This window comes from Manacus vitellinus, unplaced genomic scaffold (genome assembly GCF_001715985.3).
Source record: "Manacus vitellinus isolate BGI_N305 unplaced genomic scaffold, ASM171598v3 scaffold_7_pilon, whole genome shotgun sequence".
In the NCBI taxonomy this organism is placed as follows: Eukaryota; Metazoa; Chordata; class Aves; order Passeriformes; family Pipridae; genus Manacus; species Manacus vitellinus.
The window spans coordinates 10,773,221-10,800,928 of NW_021940813.1; the positions used below are offsets into that span (position 1 = coordinate 10,773,221).

The 27,708-nt window shown below is 39.3% G+C and overlaps 1 protein-coding gene across 1 annotated transcript in view; it reads right to left on the bottom strand.

Annotated features, from left to right (window-relative positions):
• The window catches only part of PHEX (phosphate regulating endopeptidase homolog X-linked), a 98,709-nt gene that overhangs the window by 64,528 nt on the left and 6,473 nt on the right, over positions 1–27,708 (bottom strand). Inside the window, exons 4-9 of the mRNA XM_008922343.3 lie at positions 12,905–12,991; positions 11,072–11,298; positions 7,820–7,888; positions 5,517–5,633; positions 1,255–1,338; positions 800–945 (exon numbers count right to left, since the gene is read on the bottom strand). Of these exons, the coding sequence (XP_008920591.2) occupies positions 800–945; positions 1,255–1,338; positions 5,517–5,633; positions 7,820–7,888; positions 11,072–11,298; positions 12,905–12,991 (730 nt within the window). The remainder of the gene's footprint in view (positions 1–799; positions 946–1,254; positions 1,339–5,516; positions 5,634–7,819; positions 7,889–11,071; positions 11,299–12,904; positions 12,992–27,708) is intronic.

Sequence of the window (27,708 nt, forward strand, 5' to 3'; positions counted from 1 at the left end):
TTCTTCAGTAGATTAAGATTGGTGGCACACTAACGGTATTTGTCTGAATTTTATAAAGAAAGGATATTTGATGATCTGTAGGCAGGTCAGTAATTTTTATTTTTCTTATTGTTTGATGTGTGTGCTATTTTTACAGGTACCATGAATTGGTGTAAGCATTCCATCACTAGAGACATAGAGCAACAATATAAGAATAACTCTTCTGAATTATGTTTTTTGGTGTTTGTTTTTTTTTTTCTGAAGCATACTTTTAGTTGTGATATTGTACAATCAGCAAAGATTGATATTTGGAGACAGCAGTTTAACAATATTTTTTTAAAAGTTCAGCAACACACCTCAGCAGAGAACAAATTATCACAGAAATCCCTTAGATGTCATCAGTAATGATGTTTCAAATGGGGTGTTGCTTTTTCATCACTGCTCAAAGCTGTCTTGCTTCCCCGTGCAAAGTACATCTAATATGTTTAATCTGAGATACCTGCATTCTACAACCATGTTCTACAGATGTAAATCATTTCACAAGATAAAAGACCCTATAAAAGTAGGAGATGCTGAACGCATCTGGAAAATGCAGCTTTACTGCAACCTGAGTTTTCCATAGAAGATGAAAGGTGTTGAAACTACAAATTCTCCTGCTACACACAAGGTAGTATCTATATCCTTGTTCAGACAAAACCAAACAGACCATTTTACTAGAGACTTGATTCCAAGTATATCTGAAACTCCTGAAAAATACAGGAAAAGCCCAGCATTTCATGTAACCTTACAAGTGTGGGTGAAATCATCATAGGATCCTTACTTTTTCCTTTCATTTTCTAGTATCCTGAATAAATCTTTGAAGTACTGGGGAACACGGACAATCACATTTTCTGAAGGACCTATATCTTTAAGCTCAGGATAGAGTTTGGTGTCAATCACCTTCTTGATGTATCCCAGCCAGTCAAACTGCAATGACAAAGAGAAGGCTAGTTAAATCAGATTATGAAGAGAGATGATTTATTAACTAAGTTGCACCTTTAAAACTAATTGTTTCAAAGCTTTACTTATTAAAAATGTAGAAAGTATTGCACTTTGTTATTACATGTGTTTTCAATCTCAGTAAAGTCATAACTGTATTTAAAAGAACATATATTGTAAATGAGCACACACATTCCTAATGATATTCCTTTAACATGCTTCTCTGCACACTAAAGGCAATTTTAATTACGTAGGTCAGATATTAAAAGAATAATTTTGCAATTATCCCCAACCAACCTGTGGAATCATGGCACTAAGCTCCGATATGTTCATTTTATTGTACATCACCTCACTTGTTCGATTTTCATATGGAATCATGATCTGGGAAAGAGAAAAAAAACACAAAACCATCAAAACAAGGATTATCTTACAGGGACCTGCTCTTATGTCATTACTATCCATCATAACCCCAGTGCAGAAATATCTCACCACTTGTTTCCCAAGAATTTAGGGCATTAACTTCCCTTTCTGGGAATGAAATTTAACTGGAAGAAATGGAACTTAGTTCATTTTAAGTTTAACTCATTACTGGGGAATTTAGTGAGGTACATGTCTTCTTTAAAAGGCTGAACCTGAGATAGGCATACTGGAAGTACAGCTCATGTCTTGGATTTGAACATGATCTTGCTGTAGCCTTACTCTACCTGAGGGAAGAGCCAGATGCATACAAGTTTCTCCTCATTTCACCCCACCATCCTGATTTCCATAGCAGGAACCCAGGTACATAGGCCAGACACAAATTAAAGCATTCCCCAACCAGGCCTTCCATCTGGGTGACCAGAGGAGCCAGACCTCAAGTTCCTCTGTAGTGTCACAGCAAAGGAAATCCTAAATATAAAGCAAGTCCTTTTATAACTAACAAGAGGGACATTCAGACTCCAACGTGGCCCTATGGTACATAATAGAAAAACAAATCAAGTACAAGACATGGGTCTAATTTTTCTCAGTGCTAAAGAGAAATAAAACTTCCTGATGGCAATTCCAGCCCCACTCTAAGGTAAATCCTATGCAACAAGCTGTATGCTGTGCAGTTTAAAGAGGACAGAGATTGACGCCAGACTAACCAGACAGCTGGCAGTTCTCCAACCAAAATTCTCCAGTAAGTGTCTGCGGTTTTACTATTGCTCAAGCCACACAGGAAAATAAAAAACTACTTTCTTGTCCCTTTCTGCAAATTTGATTTATCTGAAAAATCTTTAAACTCTTCTTGAACCCATTTACTCTCTTCCTCTCAGAACTTTCTCTCCTTCTCCAGTCATTCAATCCTAATAAAAATCATCCTTGTACATAACAAGTTCTCTTAAAGCATGCCACTTTCTTATATTCAAAGTATTCTTGCTGCATACAAGTTCTCCATTATATATGTTTACTTAGAACAAACGCAGGGGAATACAGGATACAGTAAAACCTTAAGTGACAAACAGGACGACCTCCTTTGAATCAGTAAAATGTTTACATATATACAATCATTGTGCTCATTAGGGATTATGTAATAACTCGTATCCCTGGACTCACACCTAATATCTGGACAGACACGAGGAGGATTATTCATACTAAAGGAAACCATGAGCAAGCATGGTTTGTCACATAACAATGTGCATTAACAATCCTGAGGATTTTTACATGATCTGTGTCATCTTATATGGCAACTTCACCTACATACTTTGTACTCTCTGTAAGACATTCGTTAAGTAAAGCATTAGAGCTACCAGAGCTAGCAATGCATCTTCTAATCACATCAATGATAAAAGGAAGAAATGTTTACTGTTTTTCAAGTCTACTGGGTCACAATGAAGTATTTGCTCATTAGTCCATCCACGCTAAGTAACTGAAGCTGAATATTGGGCTTTATTTAGAGGTTTGGCAAATTTCATCCCTTTCAGCAGAAAAAATGGAAACACTGACTTACTACTGTTGCGGATGGCCCTCACTTCTGTACAAACACACCATTAAGAAGCATCACTGCCTTTCCTCCTGTAGACTGCAACGGCAGAACCCAGATAAAAGTCATCTGTTGCATCACCTGTCCTGTGCAATAGGCTTCTCTGTTAATGAGAGACCACCATTTCAAAGGGAATAGCCTCTCAGCTCAGCTGGCAGTTATGCAAACCAGTTTGTAGCCCTAAACTTTGGTGTTTTCCCAGCACTGAGGCTAACTCTTCTCTCTAGCTTTAGAAGTTGAAATGATCGTGGAGTTGCAGCTTCCAGGGACGGGATTCCTGTAGTAGCCATACTGAAGGAGGGATACACAGAAATAAAAATGCACCTTCAAACAGTAACAAGCCTAATGCATAAATTAAACTCCACAAGGGGGCAAAAATGTCTCCAAGTAAATGCCAGAACCAAGTACTAGATTTAAATACACTTAGCTTTACCAAATTCAGTTGGTCCCCTTAAATTAAAACTCATGGAGTTTCTCATCTACTCTCCCTGAGTACTCCATGAAAGCACCTCAGGAGCTAAGGGTGGTGCTACTGTAAACACTACCCTCTCACTACCACCTCCAATATCCCACCTCAGTCTTGCACTGCTTTTAGACTGTTCTACAGAGAATCAGCCCAATCTGCTTCTTGAACAACAGGGTAATATATTCGCAACATGGATGCACAGCAGGGATTCAAATTCTACCCAGCTTCACAATTACAGTATCATAGAATCTCTTAGGTTGGAAAAGACATGTAAGGTCATTGAGTCCAACCATTAAATCCATCACTGCCAAGTCCACCACTAAACCACATCCTCAAGTGCCACATCTACATGTCTTTTAAATACCTCCAAGGATCGAGACTCAATCACTTACCTAGGCAGGCTATTCCAGTGCTTGACAATCCTTTTGGTGAAGAAATTTTTCCTAATACCCAATCTAAATTGACCCTGACACAACTTGAGGCAATTTCCACTTGTCCTGTTGCTTGTTACTTGGAAGAAGATACAGACCCCCACCTCACTACAACCTCCTTCCAGATAGTTATAGAGAATGATAAGGTCACCCCTGAGCCTCCTTTTCTCCATGCTAAACAACCCCAGATCCCTCAGCTGCTCCTCATAAGACTTGTGCTCCAGAGCATCTCAATGTTTTTCTTGTAGTGAGGAGCCCAAACCTGAACACAGGATTTGAGGTGCAGCCTCACCAGTGCCAGGTAAAGGGGGACCATCACTGCACTAGTCCTGCTGGCCACACTATTTCTGATACAAGTCAGGATGCCATTGGCCTTCTTGACCATCTGGGTCATGTTCATCCAGCACCCCAAGGTCCTTTTCCACCAGGCAGCTTCCAAGCCACTCTTCTCCAAGCCTGGAGTGTTGTGTGGGGTTGTTGTGACCCAAGTGCAGGACCTGGCACTTGGCCTTGTTAAACCTCGTACAATAGGCCTTGGCCCATCAATCAGGTCTGTCAAGATCCCTCTGTGGAGCCTTACTACCCTCCAGTAGACCAACAGAGCTGCCTGACTTGGTGCACTCTGCAAACTGACTCAATTCCCTCATCCAGATCATTAATAAAGATATTAAACACGACTGGCCCAAATACTGAGTTCTGGGGAACATCGCCTGTGACTGGCCACCAGCTGGATGTAACTCCATTCCCCACCACTCTCTGGGCCCAGTCATCCAGCCAGTTTTATAACCCAGCGAAGAGTGTGCCTGAGCAGCCAGTTCCTCCTGGAGAATGCTGCGGGAAACAGTGTCAGAGGTTTTACTAAACTTTAGGTAGACAACATCCACAGCCTTTCCCACAACATCTAGGTGGGTCACTTTGTCATAGGAGATCAGGTTAGTCAAGCAGGACCTGTCTTTCATAAACCCATGGTGACTGGGCCTGGTCATCTGGTTATCCTGTATGTGCTGCATGATGGCAACAGTGATGATCTGTGCAATAACATTTTAGAGCACCGAGGCCAGACTCACAGGCTTGTAGTTTCTCAGATCCTCCTTGTGGCCCTTCTTGTAGATGGGCATCACATTAGCTAACTTCCAGTCAACCCACCTCATTTCCATGACAGCTATATCACAGTTTTCCAGCTGCACAATGGGTACCAGTGCATTGCTGTAGATGCACTTCAGCCGGGATATTGATCCCATCACCTTTTCAGGGGAAGAAGCCCTGATTCCTATGGGACCAGCTGAGCTTCCAGAGTTTCTAACACATCAACAATCCCTGCATCTTTGTTGCCACATGGATCTCCATCCCCTACTTCCACTGAGATGGCAGACCGAAGGACCTCGCTAGCAAACTGTTCCTTAAACATTGCCATGCCACCCCCAGGCTTATCTCTAGTGAGCCTGGTTCACATTACAATTTAAGAGACCAAAGGTATTTGACTAAGGTTTTTCCCCCGGAGAATAAAACAATGAATTTAACAATCAATTAAGGGAGAAATATTATTAATCCTTTCTTCATCAGGATCTGCTCCTTTCTTTCAGCTTCTAAAAGGCACTATTGCTACCTCTGTTGATATAATGAATTTCATTTTGAAAAAGGATTGCATTAGATTACCAACCTCTGCTATTTTAACTTCCAGTTTTAGAACTGATTTCATATCAGATTCAGCTCGTGAAGCATTTGCACCCAGAAGCACTGCTGTATCAACCATGAACTGCAAAAAGGCATCTCGGTACTGTAAAGAAACAAAAAGAATGATGTGACTACTGGATTTACTCTTGAGCAGAGCTGTAGCAGTAAACCAGAAATGCCCAGCTATAGCAAGGAGTATAATACTTTCATGCTTTAGCAACCAAGGTTGTGCTTTCTTTACCTTGAATGTCTGCTGTCAGCAAGTTAAAAAGGAGAAATAACACTGTAAAAATACTTTGTATGACAGACAGAGATACCTGCTGTGGTTCAGGGAGTACAAATCTCAGGAAATGCAAATGACACTTCTGGATTAGACTAACACTTTCAGCTATTACAAATGGATTAGACAATGTGTATGACTGTACACCAGTATTTTAGGCCAACTCATACAGTAATCACTACAGGACAGTAGAAGCACTTGTATACAAGTGCAAGCTTAGTGCCTGAGAAGACAGGAAGATAAAGGGATGCTCCAATGAGCTCTCTCCTCTGTTCCTGCCACACACTACAACACATGTGTCTGCTACAGTGTTTTTCTTTGCTCTCCCCAGGATATCCTAACAAACCACATTTTAATCTCTGTGTACACAGATGTTAGCAAAATACACTGGATGTAATGATACTGTAGTGATTTCTGTGCTGCCTCCCCCACAGTATAATCTTTCAGAGATTTTGGAGAGATCAGATTGCTCCTCATCAACTCCTAGCAGTTCACAGTCCAACATCAGCAAAAATATATCCCAACACATTTCCACCTTTAATCTTTTAGCAGTTACCATTCTTTGTATCATGGCATCATCTAGTCTGATAGAGGTAACTAAAAAACTTACTAACCTCTCAGGGAACTCAAAAGGGAAGTAAAGCTGTAAAAAATCAGCAGCAATGACTTGTCCCCCAGATAACCCCAGAGGTTGTTCTCTTTGAGTTTTGGGCTGCACATGACAGATACTTGCCCACATGTCTTCACTGAATGAGCAGAAAAAGGTGTTGTTGTCATAGCCAAGTACTGATACATTAAAGCCTTTGATAAACATCATTATTTCACAACTGCTGTCCACAGAAATGCTGCAAGAAACTAAGCTGTATACCCAGGAGTTGCTGACAAATCTTGCAGGGATACGGCTAGGAAAGCCAAGGCCAACCTGCAGTTCAATCTGGTAAGGAATGTGAAGACCAATAGGAAAAAACCCTATAACAGGAAAAAGAAGAGGAGGGAGAATGTGGATCTACTACTAAATGAAGCAGGGTAACAAATTACACTGAAAAGGCCAAGATACTCAATGCCAACTTTGCTCTAGTCTTTACTGATAAGACTGACTTTCAGGAATCCCAGGCCCCTGAGTCCAGAGGGGAAGTCTGGAGCAAGGAGGACCTATACTCAGTGGAAGAGGACCAGATTAGGGAACAAAGTGGACATAAGTAGATCCAGGGGATCTGAAAGATTGTACTCATGAGTCCTGAGGAAGCTGGTTGATACCACTGCAACTTCACTCTGGACAGTATTTGGAAGGTCACAACTATTGGGAGAGGTTCCAAAAGGGTGGAAGAGACCAAGCATCACCCCTATCTCCAAGGAATGCAAACCAGAAGACCCATGGAACTACAGACTGGTCAGCCTCATATCAATTACTGGGAAGGTAATGTAGAAAACCCTCCTGGAAACTATTTCCAAACACATGAAAGATAAGGTGATCACAGGTAGTGAGCATGGATTTATGAAGGGGAAATCAAACTTAACCAGGCTGATAATTTTCTACAATTACATTAATATCCTGGTGGATGAGGGGACAGCAGTTGTGGTTGATCACCAAGGTTAAAAAGTACAGGGTAGGGGAGTGCACAGTGAGGTGGATTGAAAATGAGCTGAGTGACCAGGTCCAGAGGGTTGGGATCAGGAGCACAAAGCCTAGTTGGAGGCCAGTCACTAGTAGTATATTCCAGAGGTAAATTCTGCTTCAGCAGAGGAGTTGGACAAGATGAACTCCAGAGGCCCCTTCCAAGCGGGAAGAAAAGTAGGGGGACCCCAAATCTTACAAAAATCTTCGTTTAGGAAACTTTGCAGATGTGTTTGTGGTAGCGGTGGTGTTTTCTGACAGAAGATACCCTGAAAAATCCAAATCCATACAATGCATGGCCCTTTCTCAGTTTGGAGCTCAACAAAACAAAAGCAACAATGAAAAAAGCTGAGGGGAAAAAGGGTCACTCTAATTTCCATTTGATAGTACTTACAGATTTGGCTTCTGTGGTGTTTTCTAGGTAATCCTCTCTAGATGCCAGAGAGAGGCTTGCTTGGTCAAGCTGTTAAAAATAACAAGAATCAACATTTAATAGCTAAATTCATCAGAAATCAAAGGTAGACTAATAAGCAACCTTGGAAGAGTTTCTCTGACAGTTATGGTAGATGTGTGCAAATATACATACACAACGCACTGCAGCAGACTGAGCTCCACAGGATCTCTAAACAACAGAAAAATCTTATGCTGTGCTGACAGATATTAACTAAATCAGATTACTGTGATCTGGGGAGCCTCAGATGCCCCCTGCAATACCTAAGCCACCTCCAGAAAAGAATTACCTATGTGATGTAGGTGTTTATGGCTCCATTAGTATTAGGTAATGCAATAGGACTGGGCCTACAGAATCAAACAGTTGGTGCTGATGACCATTCATCTTGTGCACATTTCAGGGGCACAAGAGTCAGCTTTGGGACACACTAGCCTAGTGTATGGACCAAATGTCCATGAGGTGCTGGAGCATGTTAGTTGTTGTGTATCCAGAAGGCACTGTTAGCCTTTCTTGACTGAAACTGAGATTACACTTTTGAGCTTCACCCCAGACCAGCACTGGGTGCTGTATTTAGCTTTTTGAACAGATATGAAACAACTGGATACCAGCCAGGATTGCATGCATGCCCAGGATATTGTTATCTCTCCAGTACATTACCTAAAGGTGTCTGGTAGGTCCAGGTGGATCTTTGACTTTCACTTACCTTTTTGATCTAAACATGGATCAAATTTGATAGTCTACAGTCACCCTAATATTGGAATTAGGGTCTCAAGGTAATTTCTAAACCAGACCTCAAAGTTTGAGATCTGCACTTAGTGTTGAGTGAAATATCTACATGAGAATATATACATATGGTTTCAAATTCCTAACCAGGCAAAACTCACAATACAGCACATATTTTAGAATTGATACTAGGAACTGAGATTTCCCAGAACTTTTCAGTGCAGTGAAGTTAGGCTAGAGTGTGGAAGCCAAAGCTGAAAACTTCATTCAACCAGCTTCCAAACTCTGAATAAGATACTGATTGGAGCAGAAACAACAGTTTTGATGTTCTAAAATTATTGGTTTGATGCTGTAATTGTTTTTAAAAGATAAGTCTAGTAAAGAGAGATTGCATTGATTCATACAATTTCATGTGTCTTTTTAAATCTAAATTATTTAGGTTAAACCACTTATATTTCACATTTTGCACATTTATAAAATCTTAGAATCTAAAATGGATGAATAAATGTAATCTTTTCCTCTACTAGCTGATGTTCACAATCTTTAAAATACATCATAAACAAATAAAACAAATCTTCCTCAAAAAGGAGAGTAACTGTGATGCTCAGTGCAAATCTGGTTCTTTTTGAAAAACAGTATCACCTTCTTTTCTCAGCATATTGGAGCAAAAATAATATGCTTTTTGTACGTGTGTCTTGGCAATAGTTAACTTCAGACTATTTGGTCTGTTTCAGTTATGTGACTGGTACAATAAATTCCTATCCAAATTTCCTAGGCTTAAGACTTAGACCTGACAACACATAAAAACCAAGAGAGCAGAAATATGAGAAAGAAACAGAAAAGTTAACCAATTTCTGTAGCCCTCAAAAAAAATCATGTTGAATGCTGAACAAAGTTTTATTTGGAGTTTTTAATTTTTTATGATCCATTGATGATTTTGCAATACTGAACAAAAAGAATTTTGCAATGAAGTTATTCTCACAAGCAGATTGAAATACTCCATGGTACATCTACACCCCTGGGAATTTGTTAAAACACAGACAAGGAAGAATACTGGCCGATGCAATCTGTAGATCAAGATCTTAATAAAATTAACAACAATACCCTATGGGATAGTACGTTATTCATAGCATGTAGTGCTTCAGTTATTCAGATACCTAATTCTTAGGTACCACTAAGCATACCAAGGAAAGGTACTGATAGTTATAATTCATTTTCAAGAGACCAGCAGTAAGGATATCCCTGCCCAGCCCTTTGCTAACAGGTGACTTGGACTGAAATATTATGACAGGAGATACCCAACTAAACATCTCTCTGATTCTACTGCTTCAGTTCATTTAAACAAGTCTCAAGCCAAAGAAAACCTGACAGGATCTTAAAAGTATCTTAGCAGAATGACATCTTATTTACAGCAAACTGTTGGTCTGCTGTTGACTATCCAGGAAAATATCCCAGAGATGGGGAAAAGTTACCCTTCTACTTTATACCGGTTAAATGCCTCAGTCAGAAGACATTTTGAAGAACTGACTCAGAATTGACATCCACTCCAGCACCAACACAATTAACTGTTGTTTGATCTCTAGATACAATGTATTCTTGGCTACATTCCTACAGCCAGCCCACATGCCAGCAAAATAAAAGGCCATAGATCCTACTTTGCTGTGATGAATGGCATCATAACTTTCTTATTTGCTCCTTCTCTCTTGCCTTCATAACCTATTTTCTTATAGCAGTGGAGGGCTGGTCTACTCTGGCTACTCATCTGTAACTCCTAAACAGCAATGCATTTGGCCAGGTACTCAGACTTGCCATGGTGACATCTCACAGTAATACAATTTTCTCTGGAGTTTTGTCAGACTACAGGGAGGCAACATTTCTTGGATCTTTTTCTCACTAAACTGTTGGGCAATGCTACACACTGTTAATAAAATGGTAATGCTTTGGTCTAAATGTAATAGCATTTCAGGAAAAAAGGTAAATTCTGTATTTCAGGTCTAAAAGTGCTTCGGATACATCTGTGTCACAAGCTGCTATATAAGATACAGATTATGTGTTTCCATCTTAAGAAAAATAGCTCAAGTTCAGAATGTCTGCTATTGATGCACCATTCTTCATCTTCACAGACAAAAAGCTCCCATTCTTCATGCAACTAATGAGTCATAAGCAGCACCCAGAACTAGATATTGACCTCTTATTCTCATGCACATAGACCCTGGACACTGGTCTACTGGGAACATTATTTGTATTTTTTTCCTGGCATTGGAAAGAAGAAAGCAATATGTAGGAGATATTTTTCAGTAGCATGTGGTTGCTAGTGGCTTCTACATTCCCATAAATTGGCACCTATGAACATCTGTGCATCAGCAGATAACAATAATAATCAAGTGTAAACATTTGGCATGTAAACATGTTTTAAAAAAGAAGACCATAAAATACCATGCAAAGAAACCTATTAGATATGCTATATAGTACCTTCAGGATATACCGATTGGAGATTTTGTCATCAGCAGCCACATACAAACGGATGAAGACAGAGTTACTGTATTGGCCACGAAGAGTCGCCAAGGCTTGGAGTAAACTAAATCTCCTTTCTGACCACAGTCCTTCAGGTCCAATATTGGATTCCAACACAGGCCAGCGGAAAGGTGAGTGCCTCAGGATACTTAAGAGGGGCTTCACATCAGCTTTTTCGATTTTATCTGAAATGCCAAAGTGTGACAACAATTACATTCCAGATAATTCAAAAGCAGCAGCAGCCACACAAGACAAAGATTTAATGGCATCAATTGATTTCTAGGCAAGACAAAACACAATAGCTGAAACCCAAAGCCTCTGCTCTGCCTGTGAGCACAGCAGCACAGGAGTCCAACCCAGTTTATGTATATTAAGAATAATAGGGGCAAATCAGTACCTTTCAAAAAAGGCAAAGGCTGGAATTAAGTAAATGTAAAAAACCCCCCCTGATTTAGAAACTAGCACAGAAACTTCGCTGTTTCTGTGGGGCCAAGGAGAGGCTGGTTATTGTACATAATCAAAGCTAGAGGGGCAGTATCTTGGCACCAAGGCTGCAGGGCAGGCTGTCTCAATTGCTGGCAGCCAGTCTTGGGCCGTGCTGGAAGAAAACTGTCCAGGGAATAACAGAATCACAGAATATGCCGAGTTGGAAGGGACCTAGAAGGGTCACTGAGTCCAGCTCCTAGCCCTACACAGGACCACCCCCAAGAGTCACACCATGTGCCTGAGAGTATCCTCCAAACGCTTCTTGAATTCTGTTACCCTTGGTGCTGTGACCACTTCCCTGGGGAGTCTGTTCCACCGCCCAGCCACCCTCTGGGTGAAGAACCTTTTTTAAATATCCAGTCTAAACCTCCCTTGTCACAAATTCAGGCCATTCCCTTGGGTCCTACCAGTGGTCACCACAAAGGAGAGATTAGTGCCTGCCCCTCCTCTTCCCCTCACGAGGAAGTTGTAACTGCAGTGCAGTCTCCCCTCAGTCTCCTCCAGGCTGAATGGACCAAGTGTCCTCAGCCACTCCTTGTTCAGCTTCCACTCAAGGCCCTTCACCATCTTGGCTGTCCTCCTTTGGACACTCTCTTAGAGCTTAATATCTTTCTCATATTGCAGTGAGCAAAACTGCACACAGAAGGTTCAGAAGGAACCTTTGTCCAGAAGGACAAAGGGCACTTCTAATTCATCTTCCACCTGTGTAGCTACATAAGGGCAGTGATGTGTCCCAGACTAGTGTACATCATCTGACAGCAGCATTTACAAGCTGAGGAAAAGCACTGCAAACAGGGCTATAGGGCTTCCCATCCTAACTTGCTTGACTTAAAGCAGATAACTCAAAGAGTCCAGGGCTGTCTATATCCAGTCTTGGGAAAGTGTTTTGATTAAACAGATTTAGAGAAATATAGAAGGTGCTGAGCCACAGGCTGTTGAAAATATCAGTATGAGAATTTCCTCAGAAGCTCCTCTGATTTACTGACCCCAGGCACTAACCCCACAACCCTAGGACACAATTTTAGCATTCTTTTGCACAGATAAATATCTATTCACAGTTCCCTGACAGTTAGAGGTCTCTCTAAAACTGATTTCTTGTGCCTGGGTGTACCTCAGCTTCAGAAATGTGTAAAAGACCCTCTGCATTCAGTTGAATCCATATCAGCAAAATCCATGCATCTGCACAGAGCTCAGCAGAGAGATAAAACCCCTGCCTTTATAAACATAGGGAAGTCATATATCTTAGAATCATTGAATATGCTGCACTGGAAGGGACACATGTCCCTCTCAAATCAAGCCACTTACTCTCATTCATGCAGGATGCGTAAAGGACCTTGGCCTTCTGTACAGCTTCACTGTCTCGTCTTTTGCTGATGGGTTTCTCAAGCAATGCTGAAAAAACAAATAAATATGTTTTTCAATACATTGGAAAATGTATAAACTGTTTGCTTGTTTCAGCATTTGCTTTAATCATGGCATTTGTTTAATTAAGGATGAGGTTCCTCATATATTTTTTAAGCAGTAGCACAGACATAATTACAACTTTTTCAAACCCCAACAGAGAAGGATTTTTTAATTTATTTACTTTTAAGAGGACTGATTTAAAGCCAGGCAACAGATGCTGCTTATTATCTGTCCTCACAACCAGCCACCCTCAGCAAACTGAGGGGACAGGGAATCATGAGGTAAGTGGGAACAATCACACAAGGTAGGGAGTCAGGAATTCTTTCAAGTGGCTCGGTTTCTGGTGCTGGTACATTATGAAATCAGGATCTAACAGAGAAAGTTAAAGAATCCCAGGAGCAAGACCACTGGTGTTCACTTTTGCCGGCTCTGCTGCTGCTGAAAGAAAGCAGCAGAGAACTGCCTCGTTGTCTGTCAAACGCACAGTCTTGGTAATGACACAGAAGACCAAGTGTCCAACCATTGCTTGTAAAGCTGCACCATATACACACTCATATCACACTATAGGTGTAAACATCCTTGGTGTTCAGCTTTTTTTAAGCTGTCATCTCCTTACATTCTTCACATTCCTCACATTATGTAATGAAAGGAAAAGAGCATGAAAAGTCCATCTGAATCTCAGCAGTCCCCTCTTAGCTGCATCAAACTGTTTCATCCAAGTTGTACATCAGCCATGATGCAGCTGCAGATACACATAACTATGGCTAAATGCAGAGGCATTAAAAAAGAAAAAAAGAATCGAGCCAAAACAAACAATGCCCAACTCATTTTCTTGAACCCTTAAGAGATTTAATGAGATAATTCCCTTTTAGTTATGGATAAGATTTTCCCTAAAAATACTTCTGGACAGGATCCCCAATACTTTTGATTTCAAATCCTCAAATTGCTAATATTTTTCAGCTTGTTAAATACAATATAATGCCAATCACTGACACATATCTTCAGCGTGCACAATTCTTAGTAGAATAATCAGATGTTTTAAAAATGGCATTTTAAAAGAAATGATACATGAAGCCTAGATAAAACTAAGAATGAAAAAATACCCTCCTATTAAAGCCATTACAATAATTTCTATCCTTGCCAGTGAGCTGTACAAACATGAAATTTTGAAGCTAACAAAATCCAATGGCTAAAGCCCAGGTAAAGATCAGGAGAGATAAAGAGGATGAGAGTCAATAAAATAAAATCAACTCTAGAAATACACCTGCATCAAATTGTGTTAAAATCAGACCTGGTGTTTTCCCATCATCTCATTATGTGACAGAATGAAGCAGTAACACTCACTGTACTATTGCAGAGAGTGAGGTGGGGTAGATGTTGCCAATTGCTCAGAGTTCTTTTATGAAGACAATTCTTGGTTCCAATAACAAAAAATCCAGTTATCAAACATGAAAGACTTAATAAGATGGCTGAATCCTGTGGATACTGAAATAGGGGATGTGATCCATGAGCGCTCTTTAGGCTATAAAGGTTTCTCAGCCCTAATCTCAAGTTTTCGGAAAGGTTTAGAAGCTCAAACATGGAGCACTGCTCACATCCACGTGATTTCTACATTAGCTAGTATAAAATCCAAATACAAGATTTAGAAATTTGCTTCTTATTTAGCTCACAAATACATATGGATTTTATGTGTCCTTGAGTATTTAAACTCTTAGACATGAATAGCAAGAAAAGGTAAGAAGCAAAACATATTGATCAAAAATATGTGTAATCAATTAGTCTGTCTCCAGGTTGCTTATTCATGGAAAGAAAGTCACTACTGTGATTGAAATCAATGTAGACACATCAGGCTCTCTTTATATTGGTAATATTGGGTATGTGAGTAGCCTGGCCATAGCTGCAGGCTCTGACAAACCCACTCCTGCACTGAGCAAATCTGATCGTGTGGGTCGATGCACTCTGTGCTTCTACAGGGCAGCGTTTTGGAGGCTGCAGCTCAGAGCTTCTGCTCTCCGAGGACCTCCACAGGTTGATCAAACCTGCCTCAGAGCCATCCCTCAGTCTCCCCAGCGTGGAAAGGCACTCTCTGAACAGTGTTCCATCTCTTGGCACATGACATAGATTTCTGGCTATACTAAGGGAAATGCCAGTCGGGGACACAGAGACAGCAAATTCGGGCCCTCTGAAAAAAATCAACTGAACTGTAGCTGTCTGGGAGGATTTTATCACCTTGAAAGACAGTAATAGCTTCAGATATTTTCTGTTTGGACACCAAAACGTAAGCAAAACCTATAAGATCTTTCAAGGTATAGGAAGAGAAAGACCACAAGAGATCAAATGTTCAGTTACATAAGTTACCCACAGACCTGCTGCTTAGTTCCCTACTTTGCCTTTCCAAACTGCTACTCTCACCCCTCACTAAGGAATTGTGTGTATTCATATGAATCCACTGAGAAGTTCAGTCTACTAGGCTTTTCTTAAAGCACAGTTTTCTTAAACTTTGGCCTAGTTAAGGAGATGGGTGCTACTAACATTTTGACCAAAGCAGCTCACTTAACACTGAGAAGGACATTGAGTTTGTTCTTCTTGCAGCTTTCTTTCTTTCAATTTTTTTAAACTCAGTTTTCTTGTTTCTAATTAAAAGTTCTAATTCCCTAAAGCAACCTTCCATTTTAGGATATCAAACATTTATCTTTAGATAAGAATTTTTAGGAATAAATGGTTTTGATCAGACTAGGAAATACACATCACTCCAACAATATCAAAAACCACCCTTATATAAGAGCCCATCTGTCAGTTCCCTATTAAATGTTACAGTGCTAGGCAATTTGGCTGCAGAGGTTAAAAAACCCCCACCATCCAAGCTGATTTGCAACCACCTGAAAAGGCATAGAATTGTTATTAACGTCAACTAAAATTTAACAATTTATTGCTGCTACTGAATTACAAAACTAGCCTGTCACAACTGCAAAGCAGAATATCATAACCAAAAATCACCAGAAAAAGCAAAGTGAACCAGCATAGCTTAGGCCACCAAACATAAAGTTTGGATCATGTTTCTTTGGCCAAACATCAAGTACATGTTTCAGTGGCTTTTCTAACAAAGCAGCTCTTCTTCACTCACATCTTTTACTCTCTTCACTTTTAAATTATTTCCAAAGTCATTCTCTTGGCAATAAAAAAAGATCTTGGCCTGTGGCACTGATCTCAGCACCTCATTGTCCACGTTTCCATATGCACAGGATGCCCAGATGCAAGATTTATATTTCCCTTCACATAAAACTTAGTTATGGCAAGTGTCAAAACCTATTGGCAATTCCACTCCACAGCACTGTAACAACATAACTCATCTCATTAAGCAAGTACCACTTGAACAGTTAGAAACTGTTTAAAGGTGTTCATGATATCCTAAACTTTCTGAGACTGCAAATCGCTTCATCATTTGGTTTCTTCTACCAAGGGGCTGAGGGTGGGGATGTTCCCATTGCAATCAAAGTTGTGGTACTTCTGGCACCCCAGGTCAGGCAGGTTTGAATCATTGTGCTCCCTGGCTATTCTACAAAACACAAAGGCTCAGCACCACCAGCAAACAAACCCACTCCATAGCTGGGAGTGATCCTCACTTGTCTGAACTGGAGATGCTCAGATACATAGTCAAGGAAAAAAGCCACAGCTGGGGGTGGGGAGCTGAGAAGGGAAGGAAGAGAGTTTATATTGAGTTGCCTTCACATAGTTCTTTTCCAGGGCAAGAGGGCTAAAAAAGGCCAACTTCCTGTGGTTCACTACCCTCCAGTAAACAGCAATCATCTGCTGTTAAAAGTGAGAGCAAGGCACATTACAAAGTAAGCTTTGCGTGAGTGTTTATTTAACTGCATACTATTCTGAAGCTGCTAAGGATAATCTTGTGGCCAAGTGTTACCTTTAATCTTACTTTCCATTTCCAGCCCTCGTTGATTTTCCAGCCCACTGTCTTGCATAGCTTCACTTTTCAACCATCGTATTTTATTTATGGCACCAAGAAATCCTGTACCTTTCTCTCTTCTGACATGGAGTGCACAAAAAAGGGATTGTAAAGCCAGATTTGCAGAGAAAAGAAATGTGCATGCCATTTATTCCAATTAGAAATATTGATTCAATTTATCAGTGTCCTGATCAGCAGATTGTATATATTCTTTGTGCTATCAGATAGTTTTCTACACATATAGTTGAGTTGCAATCCTGAGTAGTTTTCTGCATATATAGTTGAGTTGCAATCCCCTGCACTATGGGATTCATGAAGCTTACTTCCTATTCTAGAGAGAAAGTACAAGTTTTCTCTGCACTTTCCAACCCAAGATATGGAGAATACGTCATGCTAGTAAAGATAGTAGCATTTTTTTCCACTAATTTCTGTCCTTATCCTTTTACAAACATTTACTCTATGTGGAAAATGCAAACTGAAGTGTTTGCACAGTGGATCTGACAATGGTCTGAAATATATTATAATGCTTTGTATCTTGAAGAAAAACAACTGCATGTGCAAACATCCCACTGGGAATATGCTTGGACTTTATAAAACAAAAATTATACAAGAACCCCCAGGGGACATCCCATTTCCTGGAAGGTTGTAACCCTGGAAGAGTGAAAAGCTAGAAGCAGACAAATAATTCAGCATGAACTCCCAGGGTAATTCTAGAACAGACAGCAGTCTTGGACTGCAAAACCAGAGAAGTACCAAAGTGAGGAGATGATCTTATTGTTGTACAGGCTGGTGAGACAGACTGGAACACTCTCTGCCCTTCAGCTGCCTGTATTTAAAAACAATGTTGAACAACTGGACAGAGGGCAGAAAAATATCAAAACAATTGGTTTTTTTCTTTGGCTCGAGAAATAGAAGAGAGGGATTTAAAAAAAAACCACAAACATGCAATGAGGAAACATGATTTTTCTCACAAAAGATGTGAAAGGGTGATGGAATCACAGTGTGAAAGCACCGGCTGTTGGAAGATGAGGACAAATTCAGCAGTAACAGTGACTAACCACTGGAACCAGCAAGCAGAGGAGACAGTGGCTTCTCTGCCCCCTAACATTTTCAAGACTTGAACCTTTTTTGGAAGATAAAATTTATTCCAAAGTGAATTATGTTTTATCCCACTGCAAGCTATTGAGCTGCATTACATGGGTAATGTAATTGTCTGTGACACAAGAAAGGTCATGGGAAATAATCTAATAGTTGCTCCTGGAATTGCACTCTACATATTTAGGATACAGATCTCAAAGCACTCTTAGACATGAGGAATCAAGGAGACACAGCCACTATCCATTGCTGCAGATAAAGTGAGCCAGATTCCTCTTTATCTAATTCATGCCAGACTCCTACTGATAGCAATGGTGCTCCTTTATGAGTATAAAACTTGCTGAACTTGATCCAGACAGTCAAGGAGCTTGATCTTTTGGAGATGGTGAATGCCCTTCACTCCCTTTAATGTCAGTGACAGTGGGAGTTGCTCAGTATTGCCCAGATGATGCTCAGTACTAAAACTGAAACATAACGCATTCTTTTCGGGATCAGACTCAGAAAGCAGCCCAAGGACCTATTCATTCAGTGTGCCACAGTCAGAAGATGCTTTCATGAGCTGCATCCCCAGTAAGGCTCTATCACAGCCTCACACAACAGCATGCTCTCCCTTTGGTAGCAGTAACTAGTAGCCAGATATTTGTTCCATATTGGATATTTATGAGCTTCAGTTTCTCAGACCAAAATGCAGGAACTCTGCTTGTGGAAAGGGAGTTTATTTGCAAATACCTGATGACAATGAATTTATCTTTCAATTCTTGAGCAATAAAGATTCTGTTCTTCACCTTCCCCCCTATGCAGCTCTACAGCTATAGGGATTGGGCTTCTAAACTGATGTGAAGAAAGAGCTGTTCAACCATCTCCAGCTATCACTGAGAAGCTTTGTTTGCTCCCTACGTTAGCACTATCACATGCTACCTCTGTGAAGAAACTAAACCCAAGTTATCATTTGGAAATTTGCAGAAGATCCTCTGATGCCAGCAACAGGTTGTTTTAAGGGTATTCTGTGAGGAGTTACCACCTAAAAGTCAAGAAAAACCTACTCGAACCTTGGTTTGAGTTTGGCAATCAAATCAAATGCACACCACCTGTGTGCAGAATGTAATTCCGTGATGTCCCTGAACTATAACATAATTATGATTAATCTAGTCCTCATTAAGAATGTCTAACCTTTAATTCCCATATTTTCTTCACACTTAAGAGCTATGGCAAAAGAGTTCCTGGTAAGCAACTGCAATGCCTGAAACCCAAGCAGCCAACTGCACTGCGCCACAAGGGTTATCTAAGGATTCCAACAGTGTCGTGGAGGTATCGCCCTTTCTTCAAACTCTCAGCACACTAGATTTAAAAAGTCAAGTTCAGTACAGTTCACAGAGCAAAGATTTGGCTAGGATGCCAAAGGGCACACACAAAAACTTTAGAACCACGCTGCTGTTACGGAAATCACAGTTAGATAAACGTATAGTCTTAATTAAGTAACATGATCTTACACGTTCCAAGAGTGATGATTTCAGAATGGTTTGGGGTCAGCTGACGTTCATTTAGAGTATCTGGTTTCCAATTCCTTTTTTCAGAACCCAAAATGAAGTGAAGGAGAGCTGGCAGTGGTAAGTTTCATAGTGTCTACAAGGGACACAATGTTCAACCCCAAAATAAAAGCACTGGCCACAGCATCCAAAATTATACACAAGACTGTTGAGATCACTCAACCAATGGTAACATTCCTGTTTTGCTACATGAAAATATGAATTTTAAAGACTGCAACAGTTCAGGTCACAAAATAGTCAAAGAAGAGAATCTGATACATGTATTTTTATTCTCATCAGTTTGGAAACCTGATAGCTGAAGAGGAGTATAGAAGGGAGAGTGAAGAATATATATATATATAATGTATTTTATATATATATACATACATGCATATATATACACATACACATATATATATTCTAAAAGGAAGTGACAGACTTCACTGACATTTCCAAGCTGTACATACTTTTTGTGAACAAAACAAGTATTGTCAAGCCAAGATTATCTTCAGAGTTAAATCTGTTCTCACAGAGCACTCTCCTGAAAAAGACATGCACATCTCCTGCTGTAAGATGCAACACAATGTTTCTGTACAACTTTACCCCTCCTGGCAGGTTTATTAGCACAGATCAAACTCCCACACAAATGCACCTGTCCAGCTTCCATTTCAGAGCTGCTTTGCATCTGGAAGCCTTGGAAGAAGAGCAAAGCAAGATCTCATCTGCTGGAAAATACCACAGAGACAAACCCCAGTGGACGTGCAGAAGCCTACTTACAGTTCTCTTCTGACACTGGTGTAACCCAACTTCAAATGCATAATTTCAAAGCCTCAATAAATTCCTTTATACCTTTAAAACAAAAGTTCTTCTGAGAATTTGTCCTGATATGCAACTTTAGTGTACAAAACAATTCATTTCCTCTATTAACAATTGATAGCAATATTTGGATTTTGAGGCTTCCCTAAAATATGAGCTAATTTAAATTTATTAACTTTTGTAAACTACTAGTTCTACTAATTGGTCTGTAGTGCTTCTTGTTATTTCAGGTGTCTTATCCAAAGTCTGACAAGTCCTCTTCCCTGCCTGACCCTTTACAAGAAGTGAGCTGCAAATGATTGGTTTTCAAACAAAAGTTTGTTTCCAGAATTCCAAAATATGAAAACACACTTTTTAAAGATACAATTTTCACTCTCTCGCAACCAAAAAAATAAGCAATGAAAAATTTTCTCATGACTGTAGTTAAATAATTGTTAAAAGTACTGACACCTTACTGACATTAAGGTTCTTCTTCCCTTTTTTTCCTTGCTGGGTGTAAACAATCCTCAGTTTCAGAGGACAGGAAGGGAAGCAGTCCAAGTCTAATGCAGTAAAAAATTATTTCACTGCATGTTATAAATACCTTTTTTGAGTTTCTGATGCATTATAGTCCAGATTTCTCTACTGTTTGCTAAATATATATATCTATATGGAAAACCAAACTCGCATTAAAGACTTGCAAAAGTCTTTCTCCATATGCTTAAAATCATCCTTGCCTAATTAAAGCTTTTCACTTTGAGTCTAAAATAAATAAAATAGCAAGTCAATACACCTTTCTGGTGCTTATAATGTAGCTTTTACATTTTACCAAAGCATGTATTATTTTCACTTTCATGTCTTTTCCATTCTCTTCTTAACCAGCTTTCTATTACTTTCTTACCTTTTTTATCTCAGTTCCCCATTGCAAATACTAGTCACCAGAATTATCTTACTGGAGTACATAAGGACTTGAAATAATCACTCAAAGCAACTTTTGTAATGGCAACCTCCCTGTTCACACAGGAATATGAAATAATGCAGAGTACTAGACACCACTTAGATTGCCCTACCACCTGCTGTATTGTATGTTCCCACCTCTTGCCACGGCAGAAGCATCCAGGATGTCAATGAATGGGGCTAATAGTCCCTTTTGGAAGGCCTTGTGTTGGCTTACATAGCCCGAGATATACCTAAAATATAATAGTTTCCATATTTTTCCAACCATTAATTTTTTTTCTTTAATAAAACTCACAATGTATTCTGCAGTTCCATGAGCTTATTCATCAGAATGGTCTTTGTGGAGCTGATGCCTTAATCTAGGCCTGCCTTGTTTTGATAAACTGCATCTCCCCCACCCACTTCATGATCTGGAGGGAGAGGGTTGTTTGGTTGGTTTGTTTCGGGGGGTTTTATGTTTGTTTGTTTTGAGGGGGGGGGGTTTAAAAGCCTTTAATAATCATCAACACATTTCCCTTATCAATTCAGGGCAATATGTTTTGTATTTGATACAATTAATGTTCCTCAGCCTATTTCTTGATGGCAGCGTCTGTCTCACCATGGATAGAGCAGAGACTCTTGAAAACAACCAGCCCATCATTATTAATTCTTCCGACATTCGGATGGAATATTTAATCATTATGAATTAATTTTGCATTAATGAGGACATAATTAATATGCATTTCCACAAGAATTCATGAAGATCTAGTAATTAATCAATACATATAGGTTCTAATTTCCAAGGAACATAAATAAAGTAAATCAAACAACTGTTCCCAAATACCAATTTCATGAAAAGATGCTGTATTTACACAAATAAACCCAATCAATATACTGACATTTTAGGGTTCACCCTTGAAAAGAAATTCCCCAGTTCTCTTCTTGAATATCCATTTTAGCAATATGGAAGTTCTCACAGAAATGGCATTGACACAGCTGTGCTTGCATAAATGTTTCCTAATGCTGTTCAGTGCCCTAATATACAGCACATTTCCTAAACGGAAATGTTGTTTGTTTACAGTTTCAGCATTTTGTAAATTCTCTGAGTTTTGTATATCAAAAGATAAGCCCATCATGTGAGTTCCTCCAAAAGTCAACATAGCTGCACACAAACTAACTAAACCAAAAATCATCTTATGGGGATTCAAGAGCCTCTGTTCATAAATCTGATTTCAATAATAGATCTTACTCTTTTGAGTAGTATTGCCCTTTTCCCTGCCATGCCCCTCTAGCCCCCCAGTGTTATGCTGTAGGGGATAATACATGTCATTATAATATTAGGTAGAAGAGTTTAAACCACATTTAAACCAGAAGATAGCAAGTTTCCCAGTTGTTACAATATAGGTGGAGCTCCATACTAAATGGCAGCGTTACATTTACTTCATTATAGTAATACTTTCAACATGTACTTGCTTTTTGTCAGAAACGTACTTTTTTTTTTTGTCAGAAAAAGGGAATCGCATGTCACGGACTGCTGTGTCTTCCAAAGTATGAATCCTCATTCTGTAAAATTACCAGTCCTAATACAGTCATCAAACAATTTTGAAATTCAGTATCTACAGATATGAACATATCATCCAAAACAGAAGTTCACTGTAAATAAAGGGGAAATATTGTGCCACACTTGGAACAGCAGTGAGCAGTGTGCCCCACTCTGGTTGTAGGCCGGGGCTCAGAGGAGGATGCCATTCTAGCGTCCCAGTCAGGGAGGTGCTGTGGGAATCCTGTGGCTCAGTTACTATGCTGCCTTAAAACCTCATTCAGGAACCAAAATTATCTCCTTTCTGTATTCATGGTTTCCCAAAATCACCCATTACAAATACAACTTTCATCTTGAGCAACCACAAAGCCTGGAAAAGTCCTGGCTCCTCCACCTTTGATTTAGGTACTTCATTTTACCAAACAGCTATAACTTCTTGCCCAGAGAGATTTACCTGACTTGTGCCACTTGTGCCACTTATGTTTTTTCTCACATTCAGATGAATAGGCCATTGTAGGAAAGATCTGAACCACTGAAAAAAAAATGTCTGTGCGATTGAAAAGAGATGCATTTATAGCAGAAAAATCCAAGTAAAACAGCATTAAATGCTGTTGCTGTTTGCTGCTATCTTGTTATCCAGGAGCAGCTATCCAACAAGATACTGGAGACAAAGCCATAAATATCCTCTGAAGCTTTTATTTTAATTACTGCTGGTATTCTGCCTTACTCAGGACACCTTTCAACTAGCTACCTTTGAAGTAAACAAATCACAAAAGATGGGTCAGCTAATACAGAAATCTGAGGATGAGTGCCAGCAGCTACATTACAGATTCCATGGGACACATCCGAGTTATCCCAGTGGGTCCAACTGAGCACCAGTTGGACTGTGGGAGAAGAGAAAACAGCCCTAAAAGAGCCCTGTGGCACAAGGTCCTCTGTGTAGGACAGCATCCACTCAACAGCAACTTCTCAACACCAACTTCTGGGATTAGTCTGAAAGGACCACCCTACAGATAAACAGTATAAATTTCCAAACTGAGATATTCTTACCTTAATGGTTTTACTTATAAAGAATTCATTTTCCAAAGAAAACCATTGCAGATTTTATTGGGAAAAGTTGTCTACACTGCCAAGTTATTTTGTTTTCTGTCTGTCTCACTTTTTTAAAAAACCCACACATCATGTCCTGCTAAAAGGCTTCCATTTCTTTCTCTTTGTCATGATAGTAATTCCTCATTTTAAACAGACTTTCAGAAAACAATCACGCTACAAAACTTAGCACAGCAAATCAGTCTGAGGTAGGTGTGTCATTGGGCCAGGAACAGTATGGAGACTTAATTTGTAAACTGGTTTCCACAGACATAAACTAAATATAAAAGGTCTTATTAACATAAGACATGTTAATAAACGATTCACCTAATTTAAATCAGCTTCTTTGCATCGTTGAGATTTAGGAATGTTTGTGTTGTTATGTACTGTTGTTGTGTTTTTTTTAATTTATTGCTTCCTGCATGGTCACTTGTAGAAAAAAAAAATAATCCAGCTGTTCTGCAGACTTCAGAGAAAGGAAAAGAAAGCATTTGCTTCATAACCAACATTCACCATAGGTAATAGGTACTTATTTACTTGCCTCAGATTTCCAGCTCTGAGTTATCCACAGAAAGCCACCCCCATTTCAACAGTAAGACAACAGCACTCTCGAAAATCTTAATTGAGATCAGCAAATCAAAACAGAAAAATTCATCAAGAACACAAATAGCTTTGCAGAAAATATTATGGTAAGTGAAGAAACATTTATTAACTCACAGAGACACTGTAATCTTGACCTCACTGAAACTGTTGCAGTTTGAGATCACTCTCATTCATACAGCACATGCCACAGACAAACCATTTTTTCCATTTTGAAGGACTCCAAGAGTACCCCAGTCCTCTCCAGGACAGTTCTACAAGGAACCAAGAAATTCTAACCCAAATATTACATATCCATGACCTGGATTTGGGTCATAACCATAACCATAACTCTCTGCTTTAGACATATTTCTATCTATCTAAAATTATCTTCTCTACCTTCCTCCACAAAACATGAAATCCTCCTATAGGTCATGTCCAAGGAAAGATCTAACACTTTGTTTTTTGCTAATATTTGCCAGGATAGGATTTTATTCATTTTGTATAGCCAGGAGATCAAAGTAAGTTACACATGTGGTTTGTGGATTCCTCTGAGAGCAGAAAAAGAAATCCAAGTGACCCTCAAACAAAGCATGGAAAAGAAATTAAAGGGGAAATGATGATATGGTTTTAGTTTGAATCCATTCTAAGCTAGAGAAAGTCATGGGAGCACTATATATATATATATTCTTAGCCCATTATAAATCCAAATCTTTAAAAAAATATTTTTAACTATCATATTAAGTTTTACAGATCTAGAGAAACCCTGAAACAAATGTTTCTAATCCTGTTCCTTCAATCAGCTAAAGTTATGCAGGCAAAAAATCTACAACCCAGTAGTTCTTAGCTATTTTCCATTGACCCATTGCCATTCCACTCTTTGGAATTCCCTATTAGAGCACCACAGACCTTATTTAACTACACAAACCCGCTACACCGATGCAGAAAATGTTCTACACTTTTTTGAAGCTGACATCTGCAAAGTCATATGCTCTTCTGTGTCTGTAACCTCAAAAAAAAAAAAAAACCCAAAACCCCAAAAGGAATAGAAAAAAAAATTCTTTGTTCTCAAACCCAGTAATACCTAATGCAAGGTTCAGGATGTTATACAGCTACACCTACCTTTTTTTGGTAAGACAAAATTAATTCTTACACATGATACCCATTATCAACTGGAAGATCTTCTGTACCAAAAAAATATTAAGCTTCAAGAATATTTAAGATATGCTTGTGTAACCAAGGCCACAGGTCTTTGCCCAAACTCCCTTTCTCAGGAACAGGAACAGGCTTAGGAACATTCGGGGACCAGAAAACAGATTAGATGTTCAAATAATTTATTATAAGTAACATCATTTTTTAATATATAGCCTGAATAAATGCTTCCATCTATATCACACCATCAAAGAATATCAAATATGAAAAATGTGGCTTTCTGGTAGAGCCATGTTATCACTTCAAGATTAATTGTTTTCTTTAATATGATAAATATTTCACAACATAGAACTTGCGTAATAATCAGCTCTTTAAAGACTGGGGTTTTTTTAATGTACTGAGTGTCAAACAGGGACATTTACGATGAAGTACAAAGTTCCACTAAGAGTTCTCAAAGAAGGAAAGATTAAATTGGCTTCCAGGGTCTGGTCAGCCATATAACTGTTTCTCTATGCAAGAGTTATTCCTCTTGCTAGAACTTTTTCTAGCAAGACTGTGGTCATACACAAATTAATAACTCAGTGTTGAGCTAATTTATTGAAATAACTCAAGTGAAAACACAAATATACCTAGAGGCTGAAATTATGCCTTGTAATTTCAGCTGCCAACACTGATATCCAACACTTTTTTTCCCTTTTCCTTTTTTAATTACAAGGAATATGTTTTGAAAAGTTTATTAAGTTAAGGAGAAGATGGCAAATGTTGTATTAAAAAAACCTGCTGCACACCAACCAACATTTCAATATCTTTGTCTCTGTTTCATGCTAAGGAGCAGTTTAGGCCTCCTATTAAAATAGTTATACACTCTTTTTTTGATATAAAGTTTCCATTAAGCAAATACTTGGCATTTGGATGTTTCTTTCTTGGTCTTGTGTTTTTCTACCTATGGATTAACAACTTCTAAAGGGACTGCAGAAAAAAAATCAAATAAAAATGTGGCTTAGCATGATGTCCTTGATTAGGTTCTGTAAAAGAGGAAATTAAGGATGACAGTCACAGTTTGCTACTCTATATTCAATTAGGACGGGCTTTTTGTGGCTGTGGTTCATGCAGGATGTGCAGTTATCTAATACAGCCCAATTCTGGCAGTAGAACAATTAGAATGCAAAGCATAACTTAAAACAGGCTCTGGCAATATTTCTTTCCCTTTGGTTGTGACATCTTCAGCAGACTTTAAACAGAAATCTTGAGATCATATCCTACCCTAACAACCCAAACCCATATTCTGAAATCAAATGCAGCTTTTAAAATATTTAACAATGTGAAAATTGAATATGATATGACTGAAGAAAGCAAGTGGAGAAGGGCTTTGATGCTTACACACATGTATAAAATCTAAAGAAAAAGAAATCCTATATTTAAGCATAACATCCTAAAACTGACCTCTGTTCTGTGGTGAGCTCAGGGCAGGCTCTGATGCCAACTAAGAGGTCAATAATGTTCCCTAGGTGCACAATGCTCACGCACACCAACAACAATATTAAATCTTGCACATCTCCCTTCCTTCGTATGATTCACTTTTAGCAAAGACTGTAAGAATCTGGCTGGGTTTTCCTACCTAAGAATAATCACCATCCTTTCTTCCCAGTTGGTCTGCGGGGCTTCCTGATGAGGTGGCTGGAGCACAGAGTACAGCACAAACTCAAGTCACACGAAGATTAAAATACCTCTCTTCCTACACGTTTCCACCTTGGGGCTATTTTTTCCTCCAGAAACACATTCTTAAGCAGCCTTTTGTTTCACTGATGATAGCTCAGGTACTCCAATGGCAGCCTGAATGGCAACCTGAAGGAAACCCAACACTCAGCTAACCTCCATCTCCGGAAGTCTGTGAATTGCCTCTGCCAAGAGCTAGGTGAGTATACTGGAAAATATCACTCTGGTTTTGCCTTATTATATTATTTCCTGCTGTTGGCCACTGTTAGACTGCTGTACCAGACTGGCAACTGTCTGATTCTGGGACATTCTTAAA